General features: G+C 44.3%; 2 protein-coding genes across 2 annotated transcripts; both read left to right on the forward strand.

The window, feature by feature from the left end:
• Nucleotides 1–2265: 2265 nt before the first annotated feature.
• Nucleotides 2266–4320, forward strand: LOC119288437 (zealexin A1 synthase-like). Its single transcript, XM_037568061.1, has 2 exons — nt 2266–3201; nt 3496–4320. Exons 1-2 carry the CDS (start codon nt 2278–2280, stop codon nt 4111–4113), a joined length of 1542 nt encoding a protein of 513 aa, XP_037423958.1. The 5' UTR covers nt 2266–2277; the 3' UTR covers nt 4114–4320.
• A 14646-nt stretch (nt 4321–18966) lies between these two features.
• On the forward strand, nt 18967–20167 carry LOC119284442 (putative F-box protein At2g16220). Its single transcript, XM_037563561.1, is given in 2 exon segments — nt 18967–20097; nt 20099–20167. Coding segments are annotated over 2 exon segments (1200 nt in total).
• The last annotated feature ends 203 nt before the right edge of the window (nt 20168–20370 follow it).

Raw genomic sequence — 20370 nt, forward strand, 5'->3', positions numbered from 1 at the left:
ATCCAGGACGCGGACATCAGACAAGAATTCTTTCGCATCCAGTCGGACTTTGCGGAAATCATCCATCAAGATGTCCTTCGTACCTCAGGGCAGTTCTACCTCAGAAATCAACCGTCCAACAGTGACATCGACACAATGCTACAAATGCAGGCTGACAACGCCCGTTATTTCATGACTCCCACGATAGACGGCGGCTTCATACACGCTCCAGTCCCTTGAGTCGAGTCGAAAGCAGTGATGCTGTGTCTAGTTTTGAAACATCCATTGGCTCATGTTGTAATTAAACTTTAATGAACTTGTAGTATGTCTCTTTGGTTTCGAGACTCGTTCAACTTAGATGTAATCGATGCTATTATTGTCTTGCTTTTCTCTTCCGATCGTTCTGTTGCATACTTATATATTGCTTATGTATTATCTGTGAATTGGTACTAACGTTTCGTTTGGCTAGTGCATAGCGATGCCGTGGTATGTCGTGTACAAGGGTAAGGTTCCCGGAGTCTACGACGACTGGGAAGAGTGTCGGAGACAGGCTCACCGATTCAGCGGTAACAGTTACAAAGGGTACACCACTAGGGCCGAGGCCGAATCTAGATACGCCCGCTCTCTAGCGGGAGAGGGGAGGGAGCGTTGGAGGAACCGGATGAAGACGAGTTTCATCGTGATGATGCTCATCGTGATGACCGCAACTCTCTTCTATGTGATGGTAGTTTAGATGATCGATATCGACTTGTAATGTGAAGACAAACTCGCTACTCGCGGTCTCGAGACTTGTAATATAATGTTCTATCTTTGTTCGGTCTTTTGAATTCGGAGACTAATATGATGAATTGTATTCGGAGACTAATATGATGAATTGTATTCAGAGACTAATCTTCTATTGTATTCGATGAATCTGTTGTTGATGTGTAATGTTTATATTTTGTCCAATTATACATTTTGAAACCTGTGCAAAAAACAGAAAATAAAAAAATAAAAAAAACCTAATATTTCATACTAATGGCGCATCACATGACAGTGCGCCATTAGTATGCCAAAGGATACTAATGGCGCATCTTTAAATAGTGCGCCATTAGTATGCCGAAGTTACTAATGGCGCATCTTGTTGTTGTGCGCCATTAGTATGCCTCCCAGGGGGCCATGTATACCCAGGTGCTTTGGCATACTAATGGCGCACTGTTGTATATACTAATGGCGCATCTGAGGTCCGTCATTAGTATACCAGATACTAATGGCGCACCTGTGGTGCGCCATTAGTAAAATATACTAATGGCGTGGCACTAATGGCGCACCACTAATGCGCCATTAATGGCCAAATTAGGTGCGCCATTAGTAGGCCTTTTCCTAGTAGTGCAACGACCACCAGATCCGGCCGCCCGCGCGGTCGGGACACCGGATCCACCACCCGCACGGCTGTTAGCCGGCCATGCCTTACCAATGGAGCCGCCGCTCCAGATCCAGGGTTCCGCACACATGAGAAGGGCAACCGAGGCCCCGCCGCTACCATCCTTGGCGCCCCGGGCTTGCCCGACGGCTGCCTCAGGCGGCGGCGAGGGAGGGAGGAGGGGAGGGGGTGAGGAGGAGGGGCGGCTAGGGTTGGGAGGAGGAGGCGGCTCTGTATATTATTTAATACATACATAGGGAATTTGAGTATTTTTGACACAAATAGGGATACAACATATGGTAAGCATTCTAACGTCATTTAGTTGGGCTTAAAGCATCTATGACATTTGCAGGTTATGAATTTTTCCCATGCCTTCTTTTTGTTTAGATTTATTTCATTTGTTCATTTCACACATAATATTTACAACCATAGATTTGGACTTTAAGAACATCACCAAAGTAATTTTCCATGTTCTACATAAAGAGTGTTCTGTTTATTAGGTTTTCATTTTTTGCGAGTATGCTCCTTTGAGTAATTGTCCAATCTGAGCACGCATGTTGTACTCTCAACTTTGATTGCCACTAGGCTCCAAAGGAGAACTAGCCACTGTACTGCAATGTTTGTGCACATGGTGAGTTCTTGCCAAACGACATATAATTGATTTTCCATGACTAATAACCAAGAGAAACTATCTCATGTAATATATAACAGAAGAATGTTAAAAAAAGTGTTCTCAATTAAAGACTAGGCTATTAAAAGTTTCTACTCATGTTTATAAAAATGTGTGCATATTAATAATACTACCTCGTGCAACTGCACGGGTTGACGACTAGTATAAATACATGCTCCGGTCTGCTAGTCTGTTGTAGATACGCACGCGTAACCCTTTGGCGCACATGGAGCTGTTCACGCTGCCATACTACTCGTACCACTTGGCCCTATGCATCTTGTTAGCTCTCCTCTACCATGCCGTCCTACGCGCCGTCGCGGCCGCTGCCACCAGGCGTCCCCGCCCGAAGCTGCCTCCCGGTCCGTGGCAGCTTCCCATCATCGGCAGCCTGCACCACCTGTTGCGCGGGCTCCCACACCACATCATGCGCGACCTCTCCCTCCGCCATGGCCCGCTGATGCTGCTCCGCGTGTGCGAGCGCGAGGCCATCGTCGTCTCCTCCGCCGAGGCCGCGAGGGAGATGTACAAGGGTAACGAGGCCGCCTTCTCGACGCGGCTAAGCAGCCCGGGCATCGACGAGCTCTCGAGGCACGGCCAGGGGATCGTCTTCGCGCCCTACGGCGACCACTGGCGGCTTCTCCACCGGATCCTGGTGACGGAGCTGCTCAGCGCGCGGCGCGTCGAGGCGTTCCGACGGATCCGCGAGGAGGAGGCGGGGCGCCTCCTCTCGTCGCTTCAGGCTGAGGCGACGTGCGACGGTCGACTCGTCGACATCGGCGAGCGGCTGGAAGAGTTCGTGACAGACTCGGTGGTGCGTGCCATCTTTGGGGACAGGCTGCCCGATAGGGCCACGTTTCTGAGGATCGTCAAGCAAGGAGTGGACCTGTCGTCGATTTTTGATCTTCGGGACCTCTTCCCTTCGTCGTGGCTAGTTCGACTCGTGCGCCGCCGCGGCGGCAAGGCCGAGCGGCAGCGTCAGGAGGTGTTGAGCGTTATGGACAGCATCCTCAAGAGTCACGAGGAGAGGAGGGCAGCCAGAGATGGAAATGACGAGCAGGAGCAGGACATGGTCCAAGTGTTACTCAGGATCCAAAAAGATGCCAATACGCCAGTTTCCCTGACCGACGGAGTCATAAGGACACTCCTCATAGTAAGCTCTCTTGTCTCTCGACCTTGTTACAACCAAGGCTTTATATTTACAATCTTTCTAAATCTTTCTTCTGTCTTAGTCGATACTACAATCATGAGATTTACATTTAGATCCGTGCAGTTTTTTTCTTTTTAGTTTTAAGTTTTTTCTTTCTGACATGCATGCATATCACTTGACTAAGACTTGATTAAATCTCAGTCGACTAATACAAGAGCTAGTCCTCCTCTCTACTACTAATAGTTTTACAGCCTTTTGATTTTGATTGATATTACTTCCTTGTATCCCTCCCAACAGGAAGTCTTTGGTGCAGCACTTGACACCACAGCTACTACTCTAGAATGGGCGATGGCTGAACTAATGGCCAACCCAAGGGTGATGCGGCGCGTGCAGTCCGAGGTAGATTGTGCTCTCGCAGGACAGGCTACAGTACAAGAGGTCGCACTAAAGAGCATGCAATACCTCAGGGCAGTTATTAAAGAGACCTTGCGACTACACCCTCCTGCCACGCTCTTGGCTAGAGTGTGTGTGGGAGACTGCAAGATTCAAGGATATGATGTAACACGAGGAATGATTGTGCTTACCAACACATGGGCAATCTCTAGGGACCCCAAGTATTGGGATGAGCCGGACAAGTTCATGCCAGAGAGGTTCGATGGCGAGGGTGTTCCCGACTTGAGAGGCATGGACTTCGAGTTCACTCCTTTCGGTGTTGGGCGGCGGATTTGCCCTGGGATTGAATTTGCGTATGCAAACCTTGAGATTGCTTTGGCTAGCCTTCTTTACCATTTTAACTGGGAGCTACCTCTCGGAGTTGAACCAGGTGAAGTAGACATGACAGAGGAGTTCGGAGTCACTGCTCGAAGAAAGGTCAACCTATTTGTGCGTCCAATTATTCGTGTTCCCCTTAGATGAATTACACTTGCAAAACCAAATGCTCTTACTATAAGTAGCTCACATATGTGTACCTTATGTAATCATAATATGTATTTGTATCAAACCCCAAGAATACTCCTACGCACCCCGTAGTTTTATGTGGCAAAACGGCTGTCATAATGTCTTACATTTCCTTGAATACTTGTAGCTATTTGCGTCCATCTATAATGTCTTTATCTATGACAAAGGTTATTGTCACTAATGGTCAAATTATTTGTTCTCGTGTATTCCCTAACAGTACACATCTACCGTAGGGGATCATTTCAAGGAACTCGTTCATTGATCTCCCAACCACTGCATTAATATAATGCACACAACCCACAAAATTGAATATTATAACCTTTACCAAAAGAAATAAGGTAAACTCTTCTTTTATTTATTGTTTATTCGGGAAGTTCTTTTTTGTTGGGAAGTTTACTTTTTTTGTATGGAAGGTTGCCTCGTTGTTGGAAAGTTCACCTTGTTGTGAAAGTTCACTTCTTTACAGTTTTGTTAGGATTTCATTTTTTTTTGTCCAACTTCACCAGTCAATGTTATGCAGTTCAATGCATGCAGTTTAGATGGGTTACCTCACCTCGAACTGTTCAGACAAAATCGCAAAATAGTAATTTTGTAAGTGATAGATAATATTTATGAAAAACAGTAATTTCATGCGAACAAGACAGAAACTTTTCTGAATTTTGTATTTGTAAATGCATTGGGGTGTCTGAGAAATAACTAGTTGATTATCAAATTGTTAGAGTTAAGTAAACCAAATCAAACCCTATCATGAACCCAAAAAAGTAGCAATGAGCTAAATTCAGAATTCTAGTAAGTAGATTGCTAAGTTGGCATGAACACAAAAATGGTTTATGGCAAACTTTTTAAATTTATTCATGAATAAATTTGTTAAATAAAATATAGATGTTGCTTATGGTGAACTAAATTCAAACTTATAATGAATGCAGACAAAAACTACCATGATACAGAAAGATCGACTAGGAAACGACTATTTCTCAAGCGACCAAAAATTAGCAAATCACTATCTACCCCACCTTCGAAGCTGATGGCAACACTTACATTTAATTAGATCATTGATGGTGTGTGTTCCTGCGCCAGTCCATTTTTCAATAATTTGATAAAAAAATCATAAATGTTTGACACATGATCATGGGATAAACAATATCATAGGCAATAATATACTATTGGATCGGGCATTTGGTAGTCATTGCAAAAAACTAAACTGACACATATATTGGGGAGAAATCGAAAAGGTTTCAGTTTGTGATGGCTTGCAATGAGAAAGTAATAAAGCTGGTGGCAAGCTGATTTAAATGTGGAGTGAAGGAGATATGCCCGTACTAATTCTAACATGACTCGGCGTGATAGTTTGGACTGTGTGCCTCTGTTTCTTAGAATTAGGTGTTGAAGGAAATATGCCCTAGAGGCAATAATAAAGTTATTATTTTATATTTCCTTATTCATGATAAATGTTTATTATTCATGCTAAATTGTATTAACCGTAAACTTGATACATGTGTGAATACATAGACAAAACACCGTGTCCCTAGTATGCCTCTACTAGACTAGCTCGTTGAGCAAAGATGGTTAAGTTTCCTAGCCATGGACATGAGTTGTCATTTGATAAATGGGATCACATCATTAGTGGAATGATGTGATGGACAAGACCCATCCGTTAGCTTAGTATAATGATCGTTCAGTCTTATTGCTACTGCTTTCTTCGTGTAAAATATATATTCCTCTGACTACGAGATTATGCAACTCCCGGACACCGGAGGAATGCCTTGTGTGCTATCAAACTTCACAATGTAACTGGGTGATTATAAAGATGCTCTACAGGTATCTCTGAAGGTGTTTGTTGGGTTGGCATAGATCGAGATTAGGATTTGTCACTCCGAGTATCGGAGAGGTATCTCTGGGCCCTCTCGATAATGCACATTATATGAAGCCTTGCAAGCAATGTGACTAATGAGTTAGTTGCGGGATGATGCACTATCGAACGAGTAAAGAGACTTGCCCGTAACGAGTTTGAACTAGGTGCGAAGATACCGGCGATCGAATCTCGGGCAAGTAACATACATATGACAAAGGGAATAACGTATGCTGACATTGCGGTTCGACCAATAAAGATCTTCGTAGAATATGTGAGAACCAATATTAGCATCCAGGTTTCGCTATTGGTTATTGACCGGAGAGGTGTCTCGGTCATGTCTACATAGTTCTCGAACCCGTAGGGTCCGCACGCTTAACGTTCGACGATGATATATATTATATGAGTTATGTGTTTTGGTGACCGAAGGTTGTTCGGAGTCCTGGATAAGATCACGGACATGACGAGGAGTCTCGAAATGGCCGAGAGGTAAAGATTGATATATTGGAAGGTTATACTCAGACACGGAATGGTTTCGGAGTGGTTCGGGTATTTTTTTGGAGTACTGAGGGGTTACCGGAACCGCTCGGTGAAGTATTGGGCCTTAATGGGCCGTAGGGGAGAGGAGAGGCAGGCCACGAGGAGGTGCCCCCCCCCAATGGGGAGTGCGAATTGGACTAGGGGAGGGGGCGCGACCCCCCTTTCCCTCTCCCTCTCCCTCTCTTTCCCTTTTCCCCCTCCGTTGGAAGGAAGGGGGGAGCTGACTAGGACTAGGAGTCCTACTGAGACTCCCCCCACTTAGCGCACCCCATAGGGCCAGCCTCCTCCCCTCTTCTCCTTTATATACGGGGGCAGGGGGCACCCCAAAGAACAACAATTGTTTCTTAGCCGTGTGCCGTGCCCCCCTCCACCGTTTACTCCTCCGGTCATATTGTCATAGTGCTTAGGCGAACCCCTGCGCGTATCACATCATCATCACTGTCACCATGCCGTCGTGCTGACGGAACTCGTCTACTCCATCGACAGTCTGCTGGATCAAGAGTTCGAGGGACGTCATCAAGCTGAACGTGTGCAGAACTCGGAGGTGTGTTCGGTACTTGATCGGTTGATTCGAAAAGACGTTCAACTACATCAACCGCGCTAAGTTAACACTTCCGCTTTTGGTCTACGAGGGTATGTGGACACACTCTCCCCCTCTCGTTGCTATGCATCTCCTAGATAGATCTTGCGTGAGCGTAGGAATTTTTTTGAAATTCCATGCTACATTTCCCAACAGTGGCATCCGAGCCAGGTCTATGCATGGATGATATGCACGAGTAGAACACAAAGAGTTGTGGGTGGTTATCATCATACTTCTTACCACCAATGTCTTATTTTGATTCGGCGGTATTGTTGGATGAAGCGGCCCGGACCAACCTTACATGACCGCGTTCATGAGACCGGTTCCACCGACAGACATGCAACTAGTTTTGCATAAAGGTGGCTGGTGGGTGTCTGCTTCTCCAACTTTAGTTGAATCAAATTTGACTGCGGTTGGTCCTTGTGAAGGTTAAACAGCAAACTTGATATATCACCGTTGTGGTTTTTGTGCCATAGGTAAGTACGGTTCATGCTAGAAGCCCGTAGAAGCCACGTAAAACATGCAACAAACAAAGTAGAGGGCATCTAACTTGTTTTTGCAGGGCATGTTGTGATGTGATATGGTCAAGACATGATGTGATATAAAGATGTTGTATGAGATGATCACATTTTATAGAAGTTATCGGCAACAGGCAGGAGCCATATGGTTGTCGCTTTATTGTATGAAATACAAATGCCATGTAATTTCTTTACTTTATCACTAAGCGATAGCGATAGTCGTAGATGCAATACTTGGTGAGACGACCACGATGCTATGATGGAGATCAAGGTGTCAAGCCGGTGATGATGGAGATCATGGCGTTGCTTTGGTGATGGAGATCAAAAGCACAAGATGATGATGGCCATATCATGTCATATTTTGATTGCATGTGATGTTTATCTTTATGCATCTTATTTTGCTTAGTACGGCGGTAGCATTATAAGATGATCCCTTACTAAAATTTCAAGGTATAAGTGTTCTCCCCGAGTATGCACCGTCGCGAAAGTTCTTCGTGCAGAGACACCACGTGATGATCGGATGTGATAAGCTCTACGTTCAAATACAACGGGTGCAAGCCAGTTTTGCACATGCGGAATGCTCGGGTTAAACTTGACGAGCCTAGCATATATAGATATGGCCTCAGAACACTAGAGACTGAGAGGTCGAACGTGAATCATATAGTGGATATGATCAACATAGATATGTTCACCATTGATGACTACTCCATCTCACATGATGATCGGACATGGTTTAGTTGATTTGGATCACATATCATTTAAATGACTTGAGGGATGTCTATCTAAGTGGGAGTTGTTAAGTAATATGATTAATTAAACTTTAATTTATCATGAACTTAGTCCTGATAGTATTTGCAAATTATGTTGTAGATCAATAGCTCGTGTTGTAGCTCCCCTATGTTTTTGATATGTTCCTAGAGAAAACTAAGTTGAAAGATGATAGTAGCAATGATGCGGGCTGGGTCCGTGATCTGAGGTTTATCCTCATTGCTGCTTAGAAGTATTATGTCCTTGATGCACCGCTAGGTGACAGACCTATTGTAGGAGCAAATGCAGAAGTTATGAATGTTTGGCTAGCTCAATATGATGACTACTTGATAGTTTAGTGCACCATGCTTTACGGCTTATAACCGAGACTTCAAAAACATTTTGAACTCCATGGAGCATATGAGATGTTCCAAGAGCTTAAATTGGTATTTCAGAATCATGCCCGTGTTGAGAGGTATGAGACCTCTAACAAGTACTTCGCCTAACAGATGGAGGAGAATAACTCATCTACTAAGCATGTGCTCAAAATGTCTGGGTACTACAATCGCTTGAATCAAGTGGGAGTTAATCTTCCATATAAGATAGTGATTGGCAGAGTTCTGTATTCACCATTACCAAGTTACTGAACTTCGTGATGAACTATAATATGCAAGGGATGACGAAAGAAATTCCCAAGCTCTTCGTGATGCTGAAATTGATAAAGGTGGAAATCAAGAAAAAGCATCAAGTGTTGATGATTAAACAAGACCACTAGTTTAAAGAAAAGGGCAAAGGGAAAGAAAGGGAACTTCAAGAAGAATGGCAAGCAAGTTGTCACTCCCATGAAGAAGCCCAAACCTGAACCTAAGCCTGAAACTGAGTGCTTCTACTGCAAAGAAAATGGTCACTAGAAGCGGAGATACCCCAAATATTTGGCGGATAAGAAGGATGGCAAAGTGACCAAAGGTATATTTTATATTGATGTGTACCTTACTAGTGCTCGTAGTAGCCCCTGGGTATTTGATACATGTTCGGTTGCTAAGATTAGTAACATAAAATAGGAGTTGCAGAATAAATAGAGACTAGTTGAGGGTGAAGTGATGATTTTGTTGGAAGTGGTTCCAAGATTGATATGATCATCATCGCACACTCCCTATACTTTCGGGATTAGTGTTGAACCTAAATAAATCTTATTTGGTGTTTGCGTTAAGCATGAATATGATTAATCATGTTTATTGCAATACGATTATTCATTTAAGACAGAGAATAATTATTATTCTGTGTACATGAATAAAACCTTCTATGGTCATAAACCCAATGTTGATGGTTTATTGAATCTCGATCATAGTGATACACATATTCATAATATTGATGTCAAAAGATGCAAATTTGATAATGATAGTGCAACATAATTGTGGCACTGCCGTTTATGTCATATTGGTGTAAAGTGCATGAAAAAACTCCATGCTGATGGGCTTTTGGAATCACTTGATTATGAATCATTTGATACTTGCGAACCGTGCCTTATGGGCAAAATGACTAAAACTACATTCTCTGGAACAATGGGATGAACTAATGACTTATTGGAAATAATACATGCCGATGTATATGGTCCGATGAGTGTTGATGCTCGTGGCGGGTATCGTTATTCTCTGACCTTCAGAGATGATTTGAACAGATATGGGTATATCTACTTAATGAAACACAAGTCTGAAACATTTGAAAAGTTTAAAGAATTTCAGAGTGAAGTAGAGAATCATCGTAACAAGAAAATAAAGTTTCTACGATCTGATCGTGGAGGAGAATATTTGAGTTACGAGTTTGGCCTTCATTTAGAACAATGTGGAATAGTTTCACAGCTCACGCCACCTGGAACACCACAGCGTAATGGTGTGTCCGAACGTTGTAACCCTACTTTATTAGATATGGTGCAATCTATGATCTCTCTTACCGATTTACCGCTATCGTTTTGGGGTTATGCATTAGAGATAACTGCATTCACTTTAAATAGGGCACCATCAAAATCGTTGAGACGACACCGTATGAACTGTGGTTTGGCAACAAACCTAAGCAGTCGTTTCTTAAAAGTTTGGGGATGCGATGCTTATGTCAAAAGGCATCATCCTGATAAGCTCGAACCCAAATCGAAGAAGTACGTCTTCATAGGATACCCTAAGGAAACAATTGGGTACACCTTCTACCACAAGTCCGAAGGCCAGATTTTTGTTGCTAAGAACGGAACCTTTCTAGAGAAGGAGTTTCTCTCGAAAGAAGTGAGTGAGAGGAAAGTAGAACTTGATGAGGTAATTGTACCTACTCTCAATTTGGAAAGTATCTCATCCGAGAAATCTATTCCCGTGATGCCTACACCTCGTAGCGTGCACTAACTCCACCACCGAAAATGCAAGTCTGTGGACTTCATTCATTCGGGTTAGGGACAACTTATCTATTCGAAATTGCTTGAACCAAATCCCAGTAAGCACACCGTGTGAAGAAGGCTCCCTCCAGGTTGGGGCACTCTCTGACATGCAGTTACTTGAGGGCTAGAAGCTGCTCAAGGAGTCCATCTGGTAGTGTCTCTAACATTCGGCATCCAGACATCTTTAGCATCTTAAGTTGAGGGAATGATGCAACTGATACTTGTCCTGCCACCTCCTGGTGCCATCTCTCCAGTCTAGGTATGCCATTAACTATCATAGTTTCCAATTTAGGAAAGAAGGGGGACGGACAAATTAATAAAGGATTTCCCATTATTGTCTGTTTCATCGTTACCAGCACACATACTTCTCAAGTTATGTATACCTTCCAACTCAAAGTACCTAAGAGAGGGCAGCTGCCATAGTGGTGGAAGGCAAGTGCAGTGCCTGCACTTTCTTAGATAAAGTTCACTGACATGTTCTAACATTTGTGCATCCATGATGACAGTTTAGCACCGTTATAATTACATAACTGTAAAACTTCAAGCCTTTTGTCAAGACGAAGGGCTTCTGATATTCCTTGTGCATTAGTATCCACTTAAAATCCAAAATGTGCACTTTCAGATGAATGACACTTGGTGCCTCAGTATGTTGCAGAAAGTGGAAATTGTTCATCTCCATGAACGGTTCATCTATCATCTCAAGTGCATGCCTCGTCTGGGAACGAGATCCTCTGACTTGGAAGAAACTACTGCCGAGGGACGTCGTACACCCAACGTCGTTGATCTATATCCAACGACACTCGCTACCAGCGCTACTTTCACTCGCATGGACACGAAAACAAGCAGCCCATACGGCCCAATATGCCCAGAACTCCTCGCTCGTGCGTCACTGCAGAAAAGGAAAGTTGTTCGGCCGGTCGCTGTCGCCTCGCTCACCTTCAGGCGCGACGGGGAAGAGCAGCCGCTGCTCCTTCAAGGCGCGACGCTGGCCGGCGGGGAAGAGCAGCCGCTGCTCCTTCAGGGCGCGACGCCTCCTAGCCACGCCCCAGAGCCGCGAAGCAAGCTACATCGCCGCCGTCGATCTATCGAGGTCACGAAGCCCGCCGCCGTCGATCTACAAGAACTCCGTCAGGCCGCGACGCGCCTAGCTGTGGAGGGGGCGGAGCAAGCCACTGCCCCGCGACTCACCGGAGCAAGCATCGTCGCGCCGTCGAGCTTTCTAGGCCACGAATCCAACGCCGTTGGCTACTCAGGCTCTGGACTTCTGTTGGAAGTTCCCTGCTACTTCAGTTTTAGTTGGATAGAACCAGCAGAGGAAGCAATGGCAGCAGAGACAAAGCCAAATGCCAATTTGAGATTGTAATTGATTTAAATCAAAAGTAATGTGTAATGAATAGTGTGACTGAATTTAAATTCAGTTTGCAATGTCATTTGAGATTTGAGTTCAGTGAATAGTTTGACTGAAGGTTTGTTTGGCTGTTGAGTTTGATTTGGCTGAATATTTCATTTGAGAGTGGAGTTGAGCGGTTCCAGGACTACAAAGACCAACAAGTCAATGCTTGATTTGGCTGCTGAATGTACAATTATCATAAAAAGTGACTGAGATTGAGCAAAATAGATGCCAAAACATATCTCTAGGAGATATGGCTGGAGATTGAGCATTTTAATTTCTACTTGTACAGAAGTTCGACTTGTACATGTGCATAATTAGACTGAAGCGAATGGCAAAATGTTGTCTCGAACTGAACTTGGACTGAACTCAATGTCAAGTGTTGCCCAGAATTGAACTTGCACACCAATGCCCTCTCATTCATTTGCCCAAAAACAACAGTACTTCACCATGACCCAGTGAAAAGATCATTTGTAATTGGCCCCTGAAAATTACATAAATAAGAATACCGTATGAGCAAGATTTTGCAATCTCTAGTTGGATCATTCTAGATTTTTAAACTACATGGGCAAGATTATACCATCAGCAACTGAGTGAAGCTAAGGTTGGTCTTGTAACCTTCAGGCACCTCTGCATTATCCCTATAAACTCTATCATTTGCAACTTGTGCACCACCACCACCTGCCACTTCCCCGACCTCCTGCATCTTGTTGTGAAAGAAAATTGGAGGCTGTAAGAATTAATGAACATAATGATAACACCGAAAGCATTGTATTGTTTATCAACATGCCTCTTCACCCAACTGTGATGTAGCTCTGCTTTCTCTCTTTTTCCTAGCCTTGTGCTTCTTATCGAGCCAATTTTTTTTTCCGTTTTGAACTCTTTGTTTGGACCTCCTTTTTCTTTAGACGTGCATTAGTCAACAAGTCATTTGATGGGCTAGCATCTGTCGGAATTGTACACGGATACCCCAATGTGCTTGCACATGCATTAAATTTTTCTTCAATTTGCTTACCAAGGATGTCAAGTGTGTTGTCTACTAACACGACACATTCCGGAAAGTAGGCTGCTCCATCTGCCAAATTATGAAATTTGTGGGACATATATTTGTAGCTAAGGATGGCATCCATATTTGGATTTAAGATGATATTTCTTCCTTCTTTGTCTTGTACAGTTCCACTTCGTGCTTCCTTTGTCCAGCGCTTTAACACATAATGTGGCAGTAGTGACTTGATATTCATCAAATCGAGAACTTTAAGAGCATGGCCACACAATATCCCAATTCTATCAAATTGTTGGCAGCCGCACACAACTGTTTGCTTCAAAGGATCACCTATAACTTTATACTCCTCCTCAAAGATACAATCTCCTACTAGATATTCATTACAACCATCTAATGCCTTGGTGCAAGTTGACAAGGATATTTCATATTCACCTTGAAAAGCTTCAAAAATACCAGGTGTATATAACTTGCTAGCTTGCACCAACATAGGTGGTGGTCTCTTCATGAATATTCTAGGCAACTTTTTTCTTGATTCAAATTCTGAATTCAGTTCATTGTTCCTTTTCCCTTGCACCACCTTTTCAAAATGCTTAAAGAACCGGATGATATCAAAATCAGATTTGAAATGGATTTTCAGGTCATTATTCAAACTCTCACTCAATTGTGTACTTCTCATTCCTAATGTGAAGACATCCTTCATATAACATTCAGCCCATTTTTCCTTTAACTTATATATACTATCCAGCCATGTTTTCTTGCTCATCTTTTTCCTTATGAGGTCAAATTTTTGTTCAAATTCTGCCATGTCTTCGTACTCAAACATGCATGCGCTAAAATCTGATAGAATACTTGTTTCTTCATTCTCCTTCTTTTCCTTCTCTTCTTTTTCCTTCTTTTCATTCATCTCTTGCTTCTTCTGTTTTTTCTTCCCTTTTTTCTTCTCTTTTTTCTTCTCCCCATTTTTCTCTTCATCATCCTCTTCATGTAGATGTTTGACAACATTCTGCATAATGTGGAAGGTGCATAAACCATGTCGTGCTTCTGGAAACACGTCCTCAACTCAGATTGGTCATATGCCATTTCTCGTTGGCGCTTGGTCCGCAAATGGTTCTTGTGATCACGGAGGGTATAACTAAGATTGAGTGGTCCTCCAACTTGGCGACTAGCCAACTCATGTGCGGCTTTTGGCCCAATTCCCGCATCATCTGCTGTTGCAATTTCAAAAGCTTGTAACTTTGAAATTTTTCTTTGTGACACCATTAAGTGTAAGGTTTCTGCTAGGTGTAGTGTGTGGTTGTGTTCCAAAACCAGCTCCGACACTTTGAGATTTCCCTTCTTCCGGTCCATTTTAAGCTTCATGTGCACTTCACAATTGGTTCTAGTTTCAGCTCGAGGGCACTTTGTCAAATGATCCCTTTTGTCTGGTGCTCGCTGACCCTCATTTGCACAAACAAATTTACATGATGTAACCTTGCCTTCGGCTGAACTTTTGTTAGTATACCTTTTCCTAACCTCAAAGCCTTTCTGCCCACCGTACCTAAGCCAATATGACCAAGCCTCATCCGAGCTTCTAAATTCCATGCCAACATAAGGTACCAAACAAGGCAATACAACTCTGCAAAGTAAAAACACCACGAGTAAGGGGATTGTAGAAGTATCACTGAACTATCGAGAAACTTGGTAAATCTGAATATGTCCAGACTTGCATATGTGCAGAAATTATGTAATAGTAACACTTAAACTATTGAGAAATGATGTAAATCTGAATATATGCAGACTTGTATATGTGCAGAAATTATGTAATAGAACTATCACTGAACTATTGAGAAATTATGTAAATCTGAATATGTGCAGACTTGTATATGTGCAGAAATTACCTATTGGAATCGGAATCCTGGTGGGCTGTGTTGGCATGTTCTTCCATCTCGGTTGCTTCCTCCATGGCAGAAAAGATGTTTGATCAAGTTCAACAAGCTGATTCTTCCATGAGAAAAACGGAAACTTGATCGAGTTCCAAAGCAACCTGATGGTGAAAGTTCGATCAGTTGTAGTGTTTTTATTCATGTGAAAGATTGCGTGAGATGAGCAGAGTATTAGGACTTAATCCCTCCGTCTCGTAATGTAAGACGTTTCTTGACTCTAGTGTAGTGTCAAAAACGTCTTACATTATGGGACAGAGGGAGTACGTGATATTGACGAGCAGATCAGGGCATCCACCTCCGGGCTCCGGCGATCTCCTTTTTGTCGGATGGCGCCGTCTGCGTACTCTTCGCGCCTTTTTCTTGTCTCCTCGCGCCCTTTTCCCCCTCGCCTGCCTCCCTCACTTCGTAGTGGGCCGCATGGGCCGCTCGTTTTGGTGCCGATCTGAGCGAACCAGAGAGCTGCCGTCTGATGGTTGATGGACGGTGCCAAGCAAAGGACGTCCCTCTGACTTGGGATCGCCAACGTCAGAGGATCTCGTTCCCTCGTCTGCTCAGGGAAAGACGGAAAACAACCGGGCTATTGACAGTGAAGTAGCTCAGCACCTGGAATGAAAACAAAAAATAAAAAAGGGTTCCATTTCCAAATGAAAACCTTAAACTGAAATTAAAAGGCTTTGTTTCCAATTAAAAAGACGCGTTGAGATCGTCATGTACCCCTTCATTAAAAAGACGCGTCGCCAGGTCCGCATCGTGCTGCCTTGACCCCTCGTGCAGTCGGTCAAAAAACCGAGATTCATGCGGGCGGCACTACGACGGTTCCCGATGCCACCGTACAGTCTCCCCGAGGCGAATAAATGCCGGCGTTACTCAGGCGTCCCCCAGCCCAACCACCCGCCGCCCTCCACTGGCCATTAAACCCCCTCTCCCCCGACGCCCCCCTTCTCCACTCCCCCCGACGCGCTCCTCCACTCCCCCGGGTGGCAGGTGGCGGACGAGCTTGGGCACGCCGGAGACGGACCAACTCATCCATCTCGGGCTCATGGTGCCGCCAGGCTGTCAGCTGCCGAAAGCTTTCAAAATCACGGCCGACGGGTACCCGACGACGAGGTATTCAGGAATCAGCAGCAACACACACACCGGCTCTTCTACTCTTTTGACGGCCCAGTTACAGAAACCAATGCCACAGTGTAGCCTTAGGGATGTAAGTGGACGTGTCTGTTAACGTCCGCATTCGTGGTTTTTGTAGTAGCTCGATTTTAAAAGCAACATTGATTAGCTTACATCCCTACTGTAGCCATACCAGTACTTGGGTACACACTAGTCCCCAGTTCGTTCCTTGGACCATCTGCACCATCCGCTAACTCAACTTAACTGAAGCTTGTTCTGTTCTTCTTTTTTTTTTTGTGCGGGGAGAAGCTTGCTCTTTTTTTTTCGAAAAGGGGAGAAGCTTGCTTTGTTCAACATATAGATATAATTAACAGGCCCAACAGTACATCAATCCTGAAACGAATAGATAATGTCACGAGCTTGCTGTAGAGCCGGTGGTCCCTCACCAGCCTAGCTAGGCGGCCTTAGACTTAGAGCACAGTAATTGCGTGAAACCTCAGAGATAGATATAGAGGTAGGAATTTGTCGAACGAACCACACTCCTTCGTAGACGTCAGGAGTCCATTGATGAAAAGGGGCTGGGGAAAGCTTAAACCCAATTCCTACAATGATGCTTTTTCCTAGACCTGAAAAGCGATCAATATCATGAAAAACCATTGAACATAGCTGATCTTGATCGTGAAGAGACCAAAGGCAAATAAATGAAAAGCTTTCATTTGGATTATTAGTTGCTGAAGCCCTTTGATAAGTTGAGGAGATGCGAGTTAGTCGATGGGTTCATGATTATCTCAAAATGATGTACTGATGTTTTACTACCGGTCACAACCGATTCTACTGAGCTGGACAATAGAGTATAAAAACAGATAGTTCAACTGAAGAGCTGGACAAATAGCCAAGTCGTTATTTTTTTTTCACTCAAGAGTCAAGACTGAACCAGCAACACTCGCCGGCAGGCTCCTCTCTTTGGATGTCCAGTTACTGACAGCTGCTTGACTACACACTCATTACACCCACCTTGTGAACTGATGTTGGCTGCAACAGACAGATTCGGTCCCACTGCGCACAACACATTTGCACACTCAACTATTTACTATATCATAACACGGTTCACTCTATGGCTTTCGCCATTATATCCTGTCATTGTTATGTTTTTTTGGGTTTAGGGTTTATATTTTTGATTGTACAAAATGATATTTCTTACACTTATTTTATGTATTCCAGGTCTTGTCTCATACATAATTATTTGCCTCGGTTGTCAACTGGCAGGCCTTCCAATTGCTTCAACGGCAGCCAGCCAAGCCGAGGCCAAGAGCAGCACCAACCCTGCCGTCCGTCAATGGATCAAGGACCTCAAGACTGCCGCCTACCAAGCCGACGACTTCCACTGCGAGGCGTTGCGCCGCCGTGCAACAAAGATGCGCCATAGCCCCACGGCACACAAGGTTGACCTTGTCCTACATTCTCTTCTTCCCTGAGTCCACCACCCCACCCCACCCCACACTGGATAGCTCTGCTTTTTTTATTTTTGGAAATTTAACCCCTTCAATTTTAGTTTATTTGTTTCCTTTGCAGGTGTTGAGCTACTTCACGGTCAATAGCCCGGTTGTTTTCCGTCTTCACATGATCGAGTTGGAAGCTGAAGGATGCCATTGAGACGATTGATGAACTAGTTGTGGAGATGAACAATTTCCACTTCCTACAACATGCCGAGGCACCAAGCATTGTTCATCCGCAAACATACTCTCGAGTCGATGAATCAGAGATTGTCGGCAGAGAAGATGAGAAGGAACAAGTGATGAGCATATTGCGTGACCACAACAACAATAACGATAACAAAGTCATGGTGCTCACCATAGTTGGTATGGGGGGAATTGGTAAGACTACACTTGCCCAACTTGTGCACAATGATCAGAGGGTGAAGTATCATTTTGAGTTGGTCATGTGGATATGTGTCTCAAACAAGTTCATTATCAAAGAAGTTATTCGATCTGTAATACAAGTGGCCACAATGAACAAGTGTGCTTTGACTCGGATAGAGACACTGCAGAAGGAACTATGTCGAGTTTTGAGCAAGAAAAGGTATCTCCTAGTGCTGGATGATGTTTGGAATGAAGATAGACAGAAGTGAGATGATATGAGATCTTTGTTATGCTCACATGCTGACTCGGGCAGTGCTATAATTGTTACAAGCCGAAGCGATCAAGTTGCTTCTATTGTGACCACACATCCTCCACATCATATATCACTTCTAAATGAGGATCAGTCATGGGAGCTTTTTCACATAAACGCATTTGGATGGAAAGTTGAGAAACAAGAAAGGAGCGAAAACCAAACCAAACTGGGTAGCCCGTACCACTATCCAGCAGTACCTAATTTGTGTTCAGTTATGTCATTATGTATTCATGATTGATAGATATGAAGCAAATTAGTTAGAATCTTCTTTTAGGCAAAACTAATACTTAATTGAGAATTTTACTATGTTTGTAACACCATATTCATCTATTTCTACGTGGTACTGGTAGTTAGTTAGTACTTTCATATGTCATATTTGTTTCCAAAATAAAATTAGGACAACCATCCTGTTTTCAAATCCTAGATCCGCCATTACCACCGATTACTTGGCAGATCGATTTCCTTCATGCAGTGCAGATCCATGATTTTTTTTGTCCCCATCTGCATGCAGATCGACCCAGCCTGGCCTCGCTTGACCCCTGTCCCCTGCCTACGCAGCACTCCATGGAAGCGGACAAAGAGGCAAGCTTGGAGAGGAACACAAAGCCAACGCTGGACAACCATCCGGGGGCGACGGCGGCCAGCCTCCTCACCGATGATCTCATCCTGGAGATCCTCTCCCGCCTCCCAGCTAGGTCCGTGCACCGCTTCAAGTGTGTCTCCGTGCCCTGGCGCCACCTCATCGCCGACCCCGCCAACCGCAAAATACTGCCCCAAAACCTCGCTGGCTTCTTCTACATGACCATGAGCAATAGCGGGCGCCGCCACCACTTCGCCAGCGTCTCCAACAACAACGGCGCAGCCCTGTTCGACCCTTCCCTCCCTTACCTGCACCATGACAAGGATGAGGGCATCATTCAGGTGAACACCTGCAACGGCCTCCTTCTCTGCCGCCGCTACAACAAAAACAACAAGGTGACCCCTTTGATGAAAGAGGGCGATTTCCGTTCTGTCGTGTGCAATCCCGTCACCCGGAGGTGGGTGGAGCGGCCCCCACTGCCCCCAAAGCCGGTGGCCAACAGAAGTAGCCATACCACAGGCATCGCTTTCGATCCAAACGTATCATCCCACTTCCACGTTCTTCACCTTGAGCAGACCTTTCAGGAAAAGTACATCACAGGAGTGAACATTTACTCGTCGCGGACAGGAGCCTGGAGTCATAGGGATAATGAGATGGCTGAGAAAGTCATGCTATTCTTTCGGAGTAGATGCATCTTTGTTGGCGGCATGCTCTACATTAGGGGCAGCCTTGAACGCAATGACGGTCATCATCTTTTGCTGGGGGTGGACATGGAGGGCAAAGTGCGGAAGACCATCAGTCTACCATACGGCCGAAGATTTGGTACGATTGGATCGTCGCAGGGGTGCTTACACTATGCTGTAGCTTCCTTCGATTGTAACAACCATATCTCTCAGTTAGAGCTCTGGTGCCTTCAGGATTGCGACAGTAAAGAATTCATCCTAAAGCATACTGCCAACTTCAGTAAGCTTATGAATATGACTGGGCAGGATTACATGGCGGTTGAGATTCGTCCAGATTGCCACACCATTTTCCTCGTCTCATGTTTAGGTGATACCTTGGTAGCATATGATATGCGACATCAGAAAGTTGGATGTATCCTATCTTGAGAAAAGCAACACAGAACGACTTCTACCCTATGTTCCTCTGTTCTCAGAGTCATTAGCAAACGCAAATGGACAGTAGTTTTTTTACCTTCAAACCACATTTGTGCTTCCTTCAAGAATCGGCTCTTCTGTCGGCGGCTGAAGTATTTATCTTTGTACTACGGAAGCTGCTTGAATCATGCCGCTCAATTTACTGGTGCTTACAATCCTGCCTCATTGATTTCCAGTTTGAAGCAAATGCGTAAACCTACAGTCGTGGCTATGTGTTATGTGTGTGTGTGT

Source organism: Triticum dicoccoides, chromosome 4A, assembly GCF_002162155.2.
Source record: "Triticum dicoccoides isolate Atlit2015 ecotype Zavitan chromosome 4A, WEW_v2.0, whole genome shotgun sequence".
NCBI lineage: Eukaryota > Viridiplantae > Streptophyta > Magnoliopsida > Poales > Poaceae > Triticum > Triticum dicoccoides.

Excerpts from the sequence above, each read along its gene's own strand:
- LOC119288437 (XM_037568061.1), top strand. The coding sequence starts at position 2,278 with ATGGAGCTGTTCACGCTGCCATACTACTCGTACCACTTGGCCCTATGC. Across the intron at positions 3,202-3,495 it reads TCATAAGGACACTCCTCATA|GAAGTCTTTGGTGCAGCACT; the intron begins GTAAGCTCTCTT and ends CCCTCCCAACAG.